This window comes from Cololabis saira, chromosome 4, assembly GCF_033807715.1.
Source record: "Cololabis saira isolate AMF1-May2022 chromosome 4, fColSai1.1, whole genome shotgun sequence".
Classification (NCBI taxonomy): domain Eukaryota; kingdom Metazoa; phylum Chordata; class Actinopteri; order Beloniformes; family Belonidae; genus Cololabis; species Cololabis saira.
The window spans coordinates 43,911,187-43,927,549 of record NC_084590.1 but is presented as its reverse complement, the minus strand read 5'-3'; the positions used below and the strand labels follow the sequence as shown (position 1 = coordinate 43,927,549).

The following is a 16,363-nucleotide window of genomic DNA, read 5'->3' as shown; positions in this document are numbered from 1 at the left end:
GTCTTCTCTCATGTCTTTATGCCACGTTTTGCTATTTGCTATTTCTGGAGGAGGAAAGATAATAACACTAAATGTGAAAAACAACACTGAACAGAGAAGATTACCTTGGGTTACAGCCGGGACTCTCCTGCCACGGTGGTTTCACAACAGTTCCGTGATTCGTCCGCCCTAAACAGGTACAATGTTTACCTGGTGACCGTGGGAACAACATACAGTGGACAAGGTGACCCTAACGACCCAGACGAGGGACGTGTGGGTCAGTTATTTACATGAGACTTCAACAAGTCACACGGATGAACGTCTGAAACTCTCCGCAGGTCATTTAGAAGTGTGAAGTGAAGAGTTCTTTCAGATGAAGGTTGAAATGTGTTGAGACAAGAAACCAGCTCCATTTGCCTTCTATTCAGGTGCTTAAGTTCATGTTTAGCAACAAATCACAAAGATGAACGTCTGAAACTTTTCCGCGGGTCATTTAGAAGTGAAGAGTTCTTTCAGATGAAGGTTGAAATGTGTTCAGACAAGAAACCAGCTCCATTTGCCTTCTATTCAGGTGCTTAAGTTCATGTTTAGCAGTGACAAGTTGAAGTATTTGTTTCCTGAAGGACTATCAGATTCTGTAATTGTTGCATTTTAAGGTCTGACCTTGGGGGAAATTTTCTGGCAAATGGTTTCATAAACCTCTCCAGACCGAAGTGGCTTTTCTAAAACCACTGTTTATGTCTGTCCCTTGGCATTGCTTCATCACAAGCCTGGATGCTCCAGAGCAGCTAATTAACAACACTTTCTGCTGTCATGGAGGTCTGCACACCAGCTGACGGTACCAGGGGTCAGGATTGGCCCGACCCGGGTCTGCACCCGTCTGCTGATCGCAGCTCCATCAAGGACCAGGGGCCGGATTCAGCAATATGTTCTGAAGAACGATCTTAAGAAATGTCTTAAGATCTAAAATTAAGAAGTTCATAAGAAAATTCTCAAGTGCAATTCCTCAATATTTTCTTAAAGGAGCTTGAGGCCGGATTGTGGCAAGATTTATGAAAAAAATCCGTATACATTTTAAGTTTTCTAGTAATAATGTCAGATGAAGCGTTCCAAACCCAAAAGAATGTTTCCTCTAGTGTATCTCTCCGTTGCCTTGAACAGGCTGTGTGCTGCAAAATGTGCTGCAATTCGGTCCCGAATTTCCCGCGCTGGGCTGCGGATGTGACGTCACATGACGCTGCATTTGCGTTCTGCCCATTCTCCCGTGCCGGCTTCACTGTTGGCTGCAGTACCCCCGACGGCCGTCGTGGTGAAGGGTGGCGCTAGAGAGTCTCATTTCTTAAAGGAGCCTCAAGCTCCTTTAAGAACCGTCTTAAGAACTGTCATTTCTTACGAATTTCTTATTTTTCCTACTTAAGAACTTCTTAAAATATGTCATTGCACGCGCCAACAAACAACATTTATAGGTAGTTTGGTCTTAACCGTCAGTCACTCACTAAACATGGAGAAGGAGAAAAAGAGATGCAGGAACTTTTCAAGGTTATGGTGGATGAGATTAATGTGCAGAAAAAAATACTATTGGGGAAAATTAATAATAATTAACTACCACGCTAACTAACATGCTAACAAACAGTTAACAGGCTCTTTGTGTAATTAATTACAAAGTATATCCTCAAACTATGACCTACTAGTCTAAACTTGTCTAACATGTGTTGAAAAAGGTGATATTAGAGTCTTATTATTATTATTATTACCTTTTCACAGAAGAAATTTTAAGACAGGTCAAGGTTGTCTTAAAGTTAAGAAAAAAGTCAAGAACAAATTTGGGAACTTTTATTTCAAGAATACCATTTATTCTTAAGTTTTTTCTTAAGAAGAAACTTAAGAAGAAAGTTGAGAAAATACTTAAGAACTTTTTTGGAGAATATGACTTCTTCTCTTTTTTCTTCTTAAGACTGAACTTAAAAAAAAAAAAGACACTTAAGAAGATTTTTTTTTTGTGTTTTTTTGTGTTTTGTGAATCCGGCCCCAGTTCTGCTGTTCTGGTTTGCTCCTACACACAGAAACCCGTCTTATATTTTCCTAAATGAATCAGAATCTAAGAGGGAGGATGTTTTTTTTTTTTTTTTTGTGTTCTTTACTTTATTCTCTTGGCTCCGGTAATCTTTTGTTAAAGAAAATAATATGGGCCGAACTGCTTTTTCCTTATTTTATCTTAACTATGCTTGGTGTCAAATAATAAACCGGCCTCTTCATCAGAGCTCCAGCTTCTGGGAAGACAGAGCTCTTTAAATTCCCACAACACAAAGGCTCAACAGTAATTGATATTTGTCTGGTGAGCTGAGTGTCATCTTGTTATGAGTTTACGCACAAAAGAGCTCGTGCACGACTCCGCTGGAATAAAGCGCTCACACGGGTCCAAATGGAGAGTTGGGGATTTTAATTTGGGTCTAACATTTCGCTGTCAGTCAACATGGCGGATAAAGACATGAGGATGATTACGGGGCTAAAGCAAAAGGCCTGTCGGGGGAAACATGGTCTCTGGGCTCCGTGCTGGAGGTTTCTGCAGCAACTTAACCGTCCGTGCACATTACATGTAAAGTAGTTAGTTCTGATCATAACTCCGCAACAATGTTTACATGGAACATGATGAACTGGTTACGCAGGCGCTGCCAAATCCCTGTTTCTGATTCCTCCTGCTCCCGCCAGCTGAGATCGTCGGTAACCTCGGGGGACGGGTGTTTACACGCCCCGGAGTCCTGGTTTCTGTCAGAGCAGGCTCCGAGAAGCGCGTCCAGGTTGGTCAAAGACCGGGATGAGTGTTTTTCCAGGTTTCTGAACGCAGGATGAGATGATTGCAAAAGGAAAACGCAGTCCAGCGTTTTATAGGCCGGCCCCCCGAGAAGCTATAAATAAACCTGCCTCAGTGAGATATACCGATGCTGGCTGACAGTATTGTTTCACCGGAGTGAAACGAGAGCCGCAGGCCTCCGTGGTCTGAAGGGTTTACTGGGGAGTATTTGAAATCCATTATCGAGTTTATCTCCGTCATATAAAACTGGATACTGTCTTTCTGTCCCACATTTCTTGATGTTTTGTGGTTCTGCAGGACGACTCAGAGTGTCCGCTGGCAGAGAGGAGAAATCATCACCTCTTTACGAGTTCAGTGACCTCTTCCAGGATGCAGATGTTTCCTCAACAACGCCAGCGGAGTCTGTGCAGGATGCAGACCGCTGGTAACCCCGGAAACTGATGGACAAGGCTGCAGGGCCACCGGCTCAAAGGTCGGCTCGTGTCTTCAACATGTAAATGTAAATATATAGCCCTTTACAGCCACCTCTACACTGAAAAAAATAAATCTAAGCGCATGTAAATATAACATATTTAAATCTGTGATATTAACAATTAAAAATGAAGTTTGTTGCTTTACATGAATACATCTGGTTTTGAACTTAATCTGCATTGGTTCAAAAAACAAGACATTTTGCATTTTTTCCTTAACAAGCAGTATTTATGTAATCCCAGGCAATCTTTTCATTTACACACAAACAACAAGCAATGATCTTGTTGTATTTACCTACCTTTCCTTTAACAATTTTAATCTATCCAACGTTTAGATGAAACATGCTTTATTTGTTTAAGTAGAACACCACAGTAAAAAATACATTTTTAGTATGTACAAAATTCATTTGCAAGTAAAGTCAACTTAATTTTGATAGATAAAGTAAACTTAAAACAATTAAGTTGACTGTACTTGCAAAATGTATTATTTACATACAAAAAATTAAGTAGTTTATAAAAAGACTAGTCTTTCTTGAGCTACATAATAATCTCATGCAAAAAGTTGATCAAGCACAATATTTGTATCAGTGTAGGTGAGCCAAAGTGCTTTACAGAATAAAACATACAGAAATACAACACCAACTGAAAAAGCTTGGTCACCCCAGCGCTTGAACTTTGACCCGGGTACTTCCAACAACAGTTGGTTTGAGGATCTCAACGCCCTGCCCTGCTCACACACCGTTAAAAGCTCCGATAAATAGGGCGGGGCTGTTTAAAATCAATTCTAAAATGGACAGGAAGTCAATAGAGTGAATAGAGGACCAGAGTAATGTGCTCACGTCTTTTAGTGTCAGTTAAAAGACGGGCAGCTGCATTCTGCACTAGTCGAAGGCTAATAGAGGACTTGGAGATGTCTAATTGTGAGCTGATTAGAGCGTGAACAGCTTTCTCCAGGTCGTGACGATTTAAAAATATTTCACTTTGGCTAGGAGGAGTAACTGATAAAAACTTGTCCTAACAACGTTATCAACTTGTTTGTCAAATTTGAAAAAACTATCAAAAATCGCAACCAGATTTCTGACATAAGGACTGAAAGACGAGGACGAGGCACCAAAGCTAGTCGTCACAGTTTCCCCAAACACAATGCACTCTGTCTTGTCCTTGTTTAAAGGGGACCTATTATGGAATTTAATGTGTGTTTTAAACAGGCCTTGAATGTCTTAAAAACAATCTAAAGCTTGTTTTTTCTACATATATCAGAAATTCAGCCTGTGGGGCATGTCTCTAGTTTTACCGCTTCTAACCTCCTTCTCTATGAGGGATCCTGAAGGGAGGGGAGGCTATAATAATGGGGCTCTGTGCTGATTGGCTGCCTGAATGACGTGTAGCAGGGGAGGAAACAAAGCCTCTCTGGGCAGAAGAGCCGGCTGCGTACACAAAACATGTCCCATGCGAGAAGCTTGGGCGACAAAATAAATTCCATTGCTTTATTTTTTTTGTATTAGACTGTCCTAACTGGCCACGAGTTTAACTGTTTCAGTGTGGACAGAGAGCGTCCGATGTCACTCAGCTCGATGCGATAGTCGGACGCTCTCATTCAGTTACACGGTGGAAACGGATCTTAAGCATGATTTACGGTTCAGCGTTAAATCGACGCGTACCCTACGCCGTAGGCTCTGCGTTGGTGTAACGCGGAACCATAAATCAGCCTTTAGTTCCCTCATCTTCACACAGGAAGATTTAATTGAATTCTAAATAGTTACACCACAGTTATTTACTTCGATTCCTCATCATTTCATTTCTTATGTTACAAGACAAATGAATCATGTTAACTGTAAAGAAATCACAACACTGAATTTTCACAAATGGCAAGTTTATTGTTAAAAAAATAAAAGAACATACGTTGTATATAAATAACATGTATGCACTATTGCTGGCTCAAGGAAGACCGTGCGTCTTCTGAAGGTGTCGTTGAAGCTTCAGGTGCTTGGAAGATCTGAAACCATAAACAGAAGAAAAATGTATTACGGTACTAATACAGCTCCGCTGTTACCTAACACTCCGTTAGGAAACACTGGAGCCACCGGGGCCCGGGGCCCCTCACCGGTCCGGTCTGTGAGCAGCTCCGGCAGCTCCGTGAGCTAAGCTAAATACTTAGCCCATGCAAAGATCATACAAATATAAATAACATAAAAAAATAACATCACTTACCGCTGACTCGTGTGCAGTTGCCGGGTCCGTGCTGTGGGAACTGATCCTTTTATGAGGGTAAGTGTTGATGCAAAACCTAATCTCCTCGTTGTTCAAACAGTCACCGCTTCTGAACAATGGCGGACGCTCCGGCCGGCGGAGTTAGTTGTGGGCATGGTTTCAGCAGCGGAGACCGACCTATGTAAATCTGCTCCCGTCGTTACGTAACGACCGGAGCAGATTCTGAACGGCTCGTAGAAATCACATGACACTGGAAGATCCAGCAGGGCGGGCTGTACAGACCCTGCAGAATTTTGTGTCTTTCCATCTTTTCTGTGTTGGCAGGGTGAGGGGAGACCACTTTATATATGTTAAAACAAATAGGTCCCCTTTAAGTGCAGGAAGTTCTGAGCCAACCACATGTGTCTCTGGTCGGTTCAAGCGGCTACTGGCGGGACGGGGAGCATGCAGAAGACATCCAGAAGACATGCAGATGCAGGCTGTGCTCTCACACTGAATTTTCAAAAGTCACACGTGTGAACATGTGATAACCGCGAACAGCTTTTCAGGGTGCAGAGGTGAAATGCTCTCGATTGGTCCGTGATCCTAATCTGCCTCAGCTGCAGCCCGGCTGATGAGGACAGCGAAGAGACCCGTAAACAACAGCTGAGGAGAAGCTGATGGACTCACCGGATCCTGGGTGCAGCTGAGACCCTCGGCGGGTCCCTGAGCCGGTCTCAGCTGCAAAAAACAGCCGATTTTCTTCCCAGGATTCACGTCCGCCAGCGTCAGGCTCACCAGTTATGCACGTCACATGATCATGATTCATTTAAAAACCAACTCGCTCGCTTAAGGCAGACATGTGCTCAACCAAATCTGAGCTCTTTTTAAGTTTCGCTGATTAAATCTCTTATCTGGCCAGATGAGCTAAAGGAAAATCCATCATGCTTTTACTCACTATCGTTTTCCTGTCTCATTGTCTCTGTGTGTGTTTTTGTTCTGATCATATAGATGTGTGATTCTCTCATCCTCATCGCGTTTTCCCATCTGTCCCTCTGCCGTCATCTTACAGAACATTTATCCGTGAAGCGATTACGTAACGGTGTCCGAACAATGACAAACAAAGCATTAACGGGCCGGTACACGGTTTAATTCCACCGAGGAACACTTCATGTCTCGGAGGCCGCTTGCCGGCATGAAGGAATGTTTCCCAGGTCGGATTAAGATCCTGGTCGGGGCTATTTAAAGTGCTGCGACGACATTCCTCCAGCTGTGCAGAGATAATAACCCATCCCTGTTCATTTGCCTCAGCAGGACCTGAGCCCGGTCCTGGTTCTGAGGACGCACAACGCTGCAGACCTGTTTCACATCAGTTTAATGTGCATCTTCACACAGATTAGTGCATGACAGAGCAACAACCTTCCTTCAAATGAACATTTCTAAAACAAAAGAGGTTTGCATTGATTTTAGACGTAAATCCCCAGTTCCTCATTGTAGTGTTCTTCACAACCAGCCAGTTGAACTAGTGACCAGTTACAAATATCTCGGCACTATAATTGATAATAAGCTCATGTAAATGCCTTTGTGAATGTCTTCATGTGCAATTACTGTTTTTACCGTGCAATACTCTTTCCCGGACTATCTGTGCAATATTCCACCACATGTGTAACTATATATTATTATCTGTAAATAGGATCTCAGGTCTTTCACTATTCAAATGCACCTTAACCTTTTTTATATTTTTATATTATATATATATATATATATATATATATATATATATATATATATATATATATATATATATATATATATATATATATATTTATATTTCTTATATTCTTATATTTCTTATTGTTTGCACTGTCTTGCACTGGAGAGGTAATGCTGCTTTCAATCTCACTGTACCCAGGTATATTGACAATAAAGTATTCTATTCTATTCTTGCACTTTGAATTACCTTGTGTTGAATTGTGCTATATAAATAAACTTGCCTTGCCTATTCTATTCTATTCTATACAAATTTGATATGAATTGTGATACGCTTTGCAAAAAAGGTCAACAGCGCCTCTTTTGTCTGAGGAAGCTCGCTAAATTCCAGGTAGACAAAACCCTGATGAAAATGTTTTACATGTTTAAATGTGCTTTTATTGAATCTGTTATCTCATTTTGTATTATTTGTTGGTACGGAAAACTCCCTCGGGAGAATTGTGCGTGTTGCTTCTAAAGTTGCTCGGGTGAAGTTCAGCAGTCTGGACGAAATGTTTAATTCTCAGGTGCTTAAGAAAGCAAAATCCATTCGCAGGGACGATACTCACCCTCTTAACCAAGAATATAAGCTTCTTCCTTTCAGCATGACTGTCCCGCCAGCTACAAAAAAATATTCCTTTGCGCCTCTCTCCATTAAGGCTTTGAACGCTGCAGAGAAGAAGAGGTAATTGTGGCTCTGTGGTTTAAAACCTGGTCCATGCTGCCACCTGTGCTGTTGAAATGTATTTAAGTCTCCCTTTTTATTGTTTCTCCCTCCTTTGTGTTCTGTGTTCTGTGCGCTTTGGTGCATCTGTTGTAGTTATTCTCTGCTCACATCATGTATGTTTTAATGTCTGAACGTAGCGTGTATGATGAATGTGTGCCGAATGATTATATCTGCTGCAAACCTAATCGCCCTTCAAGGGACAAATTAATAAAGGGAAGTGAAGTGAAGGGTGGCGGAGTCAAAGGTGACATCATGGGAACTGTGTGGTGGGGATTAATCGATGGCTGAAATGATTATTTGGGCCTCTCATGTGATGTTTACGTGAGCGTAAGCAGGGACGGCTTGGCAGCACGGGCTTTAACGGTAGGGATTACGCCCTGCCTCTCCCCGTCTCCCTCTCCTCACCCTTATTTTAAGCATCACTCGCTCTGCCCGTCACTTCAGATCCTGCTGCAGCGGCGGTCGCAGACATGAGCACGGCCGGCGTCCACCGAGGCTTCCTCCGGAAATACGGTAGGCTGCGATGACCTGAATGAGACCATTCGTCTCTCTGACGCTCCGTTTCGGTGGGATTTGAGCAGATGTGAAACCAGCAGAAAAGAAAAAACATTTAAAAATCTGCCGACGATCCAAACTGAAATCAGCCTTTTACTATTTCCGTTTCCCAACGTTACTGTAGATACATTCTTGGCATCGTGAAGCTGATGTTGATTTAATGTCTGGAGAGAAATGTTCAGTCAGGTCAGCAGTCTGCAAGACTCTGGGAGTAAAACCATGTGCTTTTACAGAAAATAGATCCGTTTAAGCGTCAGACGCAGGTTAACACGGGGGCAGCGAGGAAATGTGCTGCATGAGAGGAACCAGTCAGCTCCCTGGAAATGAATTCAAAACTACAGCTGAAGAGATTTACATCCCTGTCGAGTATTGATATTATAGATGTAGGATAAAATACTTATACAAAGAAAGAAAAGATGGTAAATCATTTTGCATCGACGAGAGGTTGATCCTTCTTTCATTTGACTTGATTCAGATGTCGTTCACTTACTTCATTATTTATTCTCTTATAACGTTAGTTAGAAATCTCAAGCTCTAGTACTCTATAGACAAATCTATGACATTCTTTCAAAACGTTTGTGCAACTTATAGTAGAAGTCTAGCCAGTTCTGTTTTTTACCTGCTCATCACTGCGTTTCATCAGGTCATTCTGGTGGAAAGTTAATTATAGAGGCTGTTTTATTCCGATAAACCAGAATTATTTCCTGTTACTAGTGAACAGTTGGTGATAACTGCCAACCAACCAGCAAAGGATGACCCTTTAACCACAATAATCCTCAAGTACAGTAAAACACAGTTTTAAATCTACAGTAATTTTTCGGCCAAGTCATTACCGCGCGGCTAATCCATCACATTTCCAACCCCTCCCATCTCTTCTACAAAAATCCACCTGTTTCGTTTATAATCCTCTGCAGGGAGAGATGAAGCAGACCTTCCCTGTCCATCACCATGTGCTCCACTTCTATTATCCTTATTGCACACAGGACAGTCTGTCTGGGACACCTGCGGCCCAAGACGGTCATGTGTCCCGGTGTCCTGAAAACCCACAAAACGGTTCCAAAACAGGGGATTTTTGTTCTCTTTCTACTTCTGCCAGGAGGATAAAGTCTGACATTTGTCAGACTTTGGTCCTTCCCCTGGCTCGGATGGCTGGATGCAGGGATGTGCTCTCACAAGTCAAGTTTTTTTTCTACGCTTTCACAACATGAAACACTGTTTGGGAAATATTGTACTACATATGTTTCTACATATGTATGTGTCAAAGGGGTGGTTCTTAAAGTTATGGTAATACAATAACCAAGACCCCAAGGAAATACTTTTCAGTTCTTCGAGGGTGAGCAGTACTTAGTAACCCACATACACAAAGGGTGCAGCAACAAACATTTATCGTGCAAAGAATGTTAACATAAAATCAAGGGTGGGGAAAATGTCTCTTAAAATGGGAGAAATGTCTCACAGCTTTTAGGCAGAAGTTCCTACTTCTGCCACTAGTGTCCAAAGGCCTCTGATACACTGCTGCGTCCGCTTGATATCTGCAGAGCTGCCGTCAGACATTTCCAGCAGATAAACCGCTTAATGTGTTGACCCAAAGGCAAAAACGAAAATGACCGTCGTGTTTAGCCGATGCTGCATTCGTACAAACGAGTCGTTGCTGCAAAGCATGACAATGACAGATGAAGAAGCGATGACGGCTAGCCATTGGCTGAGCCAACTGTTAATCAACCACATTAGAAATAAATGAATTGCTTGATATAAACTCTCCTGGCGTGGGACAACAGCATTAACCCCCTCCTTAGAGTTGTCATAGATCAAAACAGTTCTTTGAACCAATATGTTTATTTCTGCTCTAAACTTGAACATTTTAACACGGATTTCAATGGAGATTGACTCGCTTTTGCAGCTCCTAGCGGCCAGTTGATGAACTGCAAAGAAATTCAGGAGTAAGATGGTTGGCGCTTTTGCTCAGTATGAAGAAAAAGAGGCTTCAGAACCACTCTTCGGTCAGAATCCCTCTAAGTCCCATGACGTAATGCTTCACCGTTGTTCTGTACGGTCCTTTACGGTCAAATGTCATGGTGGTCATCCAAAAGTAGTGAAAATGACGTTCTGCCAATAATTTCGGTAAAATCAAATGAAAGAGTTGCCCATTTGTGTATCGACTTTCATTCATTTGTATTGCTGTCTTCATTTCCTCCGACGTACCACAAATAAAATATTAAACGTGAATGAGGTCACTGTTCTCCGATGGCCCCGGGCCGGCGGTCACTTGATCTCTATAGATTTATTGTTCATCTATGGAAAAGGGTTTTTGATTAAATTTAAAGCCAAAGACTAAATTTAAAGTCTGCTGTCGGTGATCGACTCATCACTGCCCCCTGGTGGAGGTAGAGCTTAACAACCACACGGATGATGCACGAGTATGACGGAAACCACGTTTAGAACCGACGGATGTAAAACCATCAAAATCATCATCATCATCATCATCATCATCATCATCATCATCATCATCATCATCATCATCAGGGAAGAAATGTGCTCAGAAAAAAGTGCGTACATGTGATCGGATGACAATATTCCAGATTCATCAGGTTTAAATCGTGTGTTAAAGAGTGTATCAGGGAGATCTGGACCCCCACTGAGAATCTTCGAGCTGTGGGATAGTTTACGTAGCGCTTATACTCTTTCATAATCAAAGCGAGATTTTGAAGGAAAAAAAAGGTTTTGCAGCTCCTGACAGAAAGAAAACTTGTATCACTTCTTGAAACGAGGCTTCACGGCTTGTCACCTGCAGGGGGCTTCATGTTCAAGCAGTGGAAGGACAAGTACCTGGTCCTGACGATGGAGGGGAGCCTGCTGGTGTGCCGGGACATTGAGTCCCCTCCGGATCAGGTGGTGGCGCTACAAACCAACTGCGAGGTGATCGCCGAGGGTCGAGAAATCCTGGACCTGCCCAAGCTGCCTCCGGGGGGGAGGAGGGATTGCTGCTTTGCCCTCATCCTGCGGCAGAACAAGTTCCTCCTGCTCCTGGCGGACAATCCCGATGAGTGCAGGTGAGTAGCTCCCCGGATGTCGGCGGTTCCTCGTTATCAGATCTTAACTGCACTCTTAAAGATCTCCTTTGGCCTACTTGTTGTCAGATGTTTCTCTTCTGTTGTTACAAGCATGTACTAGACCTGATCCCAACATCATGTCACTTTTACCTTCCACAGTCTTTGGCTGAAGCTGATCAGGAAGGTGAGAGAGGTGAGTCATCGGCGTAGAGTTCAGTCTGCTCCTGCTTCTTCCTTTTCTCCGTCTCATGGTGACCTTTCGTTCATGTGACCTCCAGGGCGTCATGTCGCCCCAGACGCTTCAGAGAGAGCGCAGCGTCACTCCCTGCATCACAGACAGAGACCCGCTGCCCGACACGTCCAGCGAACCCGGTTCCCCCCGGATTGGCGAGGGCACCCCACCTCTGTCTCGAGTCACTGAGAGGGGGGGCTCATTCAGAGGCCCGAACCAAGGTCTGCTATCCTGGAGCAGTTTCACCACCATTAACATTTACTTAACAGGGCGTGATGGGCATGTTGTGTGTGACATATAAAAGCTCTTACTGCAGCTGTAATTTCACTCATTTTTAGGTACTAAATTATTCAAGATTCAAGATTCTTTATTTTAATAATGAAATTACAGGTGCTTTGTCGCTTGTGCTGGTCCTTATATAAAGTGCAAGATAAGTTAAAAAAAAACAAAAAACAATATAATTCTAAGAAGATTTCCATGTGATGGTGGTCGGATGCTGGTTCAGGAAGGTGATGGCTTTAAATTATAATTAGGGCACGAGCACTTACAGTGCGAAGGCCCTATTGTATCTGTAGGAATTCTTTCTTTCTTCTTTCTTTCTTCTGACGAAATGAGGGATTTTTTTTCCCCCTAAACGTGCCCCAAAAGTCACCAAATTTTGCAGGCAAGCCATGCCTGGCGAAAAATGTGATATTTAATGGTTTGCATTAATGGGCGTGGCAAAATGGCTCAACAGCGCCCCCTAGAAAACTTTGTGCCTCAAGCCCCACAATACGGTTTGACGTACATGCACGAAAGTCGGTACACACCTGTATCATGTCGCAACTTAAAGAAAAGTCTCTTGGCGCCATGGCCGAAACCGAACAGGAAGTCAGCCATTTTCAATTAATCGTGTAATTTTGGCGCAATTTATGCCACTCCTTCGGCAGTTAATACGGCCCGAACCGTAACGTGCACCCAGGTGTGTTATACATCAAAATGTTCGTCTCCATCCTGCAACAACGCGCTTTACTTTTCTCAGTCAAAAGCGTTACCGTGGCGATGCTAGACACCAACAAGCGCACCCCCCCTTCATCTTATTGGTCCATATTTGATAGTTCCCCAAAAGTCACCAAATTTTGCACGCAAGACAGGGCTGGTAATAAATTTGATATTTCATGGTTTGCATTAATGGTCATGGCCTAATGGCTCAACAGCGCCCCCTAAAAAACTTCTTGCCTCAAGCCCCACAATATGGTTTGACGTACATGCACGAAAATCGGTACACACCTGTATCATGTCACAACTTAAAGAAAAGTCTCTTGGCGCCATGGCCGAAACTGAACAGGAAGTCGGCCATTTTGAATTAATCGTGTAATTTTGCCGCAATTTATGCCATTCCTTCGGCAGTTAATACGGCCTGAACCGTAACGTGCACCCAGGTGTGTTATACATCAAAATGTGCGTCTCCATCCTGCGACAACGCGCATTACTTTTCTCAGTCAAAAGTGTTACTGTGGCGACGCTAGACGCCAAAAAGTGTGCCCCCCCTTCATCTGATTGGTCGATATGTGATTGTTCCTATTTTCTGCCATAACTTTTGAACGGGTTGTGATAAAGACATGTGGGTGGTGTCATCGGACTCGGTATTGAGTACTTGACCTTCATTGGCATGAATTAGCCCCACCCCTTCTTCTGATTGGTCGATATTTGATAGATCATATTTTCTGCCATAACTTTTAAATGGTAGGACATACAGAGTCGTGAGTGGTGTCATCCGCTAAATGTCCAGGCCTGAACACATCTACATGCAACTCATACAAGCACTTCCACTGCAGCCTGAACGTGCACAAGGGTGCGAGGGCCCGTTCATCGCTGCTTGCAGCTTTAATTTGTATTTGTGATTTCTCATTTGTATGTTTGTAAATAAGCATTTTCTGTCTTTTGTCCTTTAAAAGGAACTATGATAACTACTGCAGGCTAAAATTACATGAACTAAAAAGTGACGACTACGTATCACTTTACAGAAACATGCAACCATCTAATGTCCGTATTGAGACCAAACCCAAAGTAACAAAATATTTTGCAGTTCCTCTACTGACCACTAGAGGCTGGCTGCAGAAAAGAATCAATCCAACATTAAAATGTCCAACTTTGCAGCAGAAATACAAATATTTACAGCTTAGTTCATCAGCTTCTTACAAACTGACAAACCATACAACTGGCCGCCAAGTTAAAACAACCGTTTTGGTTATTATTATATACCATTATTATTACAGTTAGTTTCCAAGCCACGTTATTCATAATTGCATGCAATTTTAGACTGTATGATGTACGCCAAAGCCTTGTATTGCCAGTTACCAGAGGTGTATAATCCAGGTCCATAAAGTAAAAATCCAGTCCAGCAGTTGTTCCAACCAATCACTAAACCAGATCCTCTGCAGGTAGATGGTAGGTCATTAGTGAAAACCCCTGTTCTAAATGTACAGGCTGATCCAGAAACATGGCAGGGTTTTTACTTTATGGCACCTGGATTATACACCTCTGCCAGTTATGTTGTTAAGACAGACACATTTCACTAGCGAACTTGACTTTTAGCTGACTTACAGGTTTCAAATAGTTGCTTATGGTAAATGGCTTACACTTGTATATCGCTTTTCAGCTGTACTCATACAGCCCCAAAGCGCTTTACACTGTAGACATTCACACACAGGTTTTTGGTGGAGCTGCCATACAACGGCGCTGGCCTGACAACCTGGAGCAACTGGGGATCCAAAGATACTTTGGGCAAGACACTTATGTCCAATTTCCTCTTTTTCTTTTTGCTGCCATACTCGCTTTTGAGACTCATGTGTCACCCACGTTGCAGCTGAGTCCTCTCGCGGACTGGAAAGTTCTCTTTGCAGTTTTATGCGCCGCTAACAACCAAACAAAGCTTCAGTGTCTCAAATGTCAAGGCACAGCCAATCACAATCTCATTGGCCATATATGTTACGGGAGGTAGGACTCCAGTAGATAACGTAATTTACTGTAACTTTTTCTGCGTTGACAGATCAGCATTTTTTCTTTCTCTTTTTTTCTATTAATCTGGTTTGTTTTTCTATTAAATGATAATGAACAATTCAATATTTGCTGAATATTGGTGGGGACATGTTTCTTCCGTCCATGCTAATTCTACGCCCTTGGAATATACAGAAACACACAGAAACTCGAGCAAAAAGTATAGTGTAGTTTTTTTTAAATGGTTGATAATACTGGTCCACACTGCAACAGGGGCTTGTTCCTGGCAAAAGGGTCTCAACTGGGGTTCATTTCAATTAAACACATATTCACAATACACAAAATCATTTCCTTACGAGAGTTGATTCCAGGAATATTTCTTCACATTTCTAAATAAAGTAAAAGGTTTATTGATAATTTATTAAGTTATCTGTCTGTTTTTTTCAGTTGTAAGCAGTGTGTGTGAGCAAAATCGTGTTTCGGCCTACCAAAATCCTGAGACCGGCCCTGAATGCAACCATCGGTTTGACTGCAAGAATGTTTTTGCGGTGGCCAGTTTCTCAATCATTCTTAACCTTATTTATAATATTATTTTGATTTATAACTTACGACTCTTGAATGAAGTGCCTGGAGTGATGAAAAGAGTGATAGAGTGGATTAATAGCACTTTTGATTCACTTTTCCCTGCAGCCTGTGGGGCGAGGCGGGCTCAGCGCAGTGCTTCTGTGGCACCACCTCACCGAGTGTCAGACTGTCTTCGCCATGGCAACAGCAGTGACGCCCGGGCAGTGCGGGCGGTGTGCCTGCTGATGGGAGGGCCGGCGGCCTCGTCCGCTCTGACTTACATCAGCTCCTGCTCCCCGTCCTCGCCGCTCACCGCCAGGGCCCCGGAGATCACCCACGGCGCGGGGGGCTTCTCCGAGCTCCCTGCCGGCGGCGCCTTCCACGCCTGCAGCCAGGACGTCGACTCTCCTCACTTCAACAGCTTCGACTTTGAAGGGGACTCCGACTTTGATGCATTTGACTGTGGAGGATTTGCCTTTTAATGGCGACTAGCACCAGAGAGAAACTGTTCGGAAGACCTTTCATCCCCAACACCCAGTCCCAGTTTTATTTTTCCTTTGTAATATGTCACTGTAAACAGTAATCCATTAATGGCTTATTTATTATGAATTTGAAATGAAATATGGTTTCTTGTGTGAAAGATTTCATGTTGCATGACCACCCCCACCCCCCACCACCACAGAACATATAAGCATCAAAATAATGAAATAATATGATGTTACTGTTTTTCTTGTCTCATTAATGTGATCCACATCCTTTTCCTTTTTCCCTGCTTTAAAAAACCAAAATAACCCATCGCACATGGACGCGATTCAAAATAGACTCATAAATAAATCCTGCTGTCACAGTGACTGTGCACATTTTTCTCTTGTTCAGTTTGTCGTTGTTGGCTTGCATAAACCTGCAGTGCAAACAACAGTTTGAGGAGGGGGAACGAGAAGGTCGTCGGTATGCAAAGAGCTGATGACGGTTCCACACAGGGTCTGCACATACATAGGTCACGAGGTGTGTGCACTTTTCCATCCATCCACCCATTTTCTTGTGCTCATCCATTAC

General features: G+C 42.9%; 1 protein-coding gene across 2 annotated transcripts; it reads left to right on the top strand.

The window, feature by feature from the left end:
• Positions 1-3,088: 3,088 nt before the first annotated feature.
• On the top strand, positions 3,089-15,993 carry si:ch1073-83n3.2 (uncharacterized). Of its 2 annotated transcripts, none has more exons than XM_061719882.1 (5): positions 3,089-3,263; positions 11,274-11,532; positions 11,692-11,725; positions 11,811-11,985; positions 15,434-15,993. In XM_061719882.1, the coding sequence occupies exons 2-5, from the start codon at positions 11,282-11,284 to the stop codon at positions 15,787-15,789; spliced, it is 816 nt and encodes a 271-aa protein (XP_061575866.1). In that variant the 5' UTR covers positions 3,089-3,263; positions 11,274-11,281; the 3' UTR covers positions 15,790-15,993. The 2 variants fall into 2 exon arrangements, with proteins under 2 accessions (XP_061575866.1, XP_061575865.1); XM_061719881.1 differs by lacking the exon at positions 3,089-3,263 and adding an exon at positions 8,367-8,440.
• Positions 15,994-16,363: the final 370 nt, after the last annotated feature.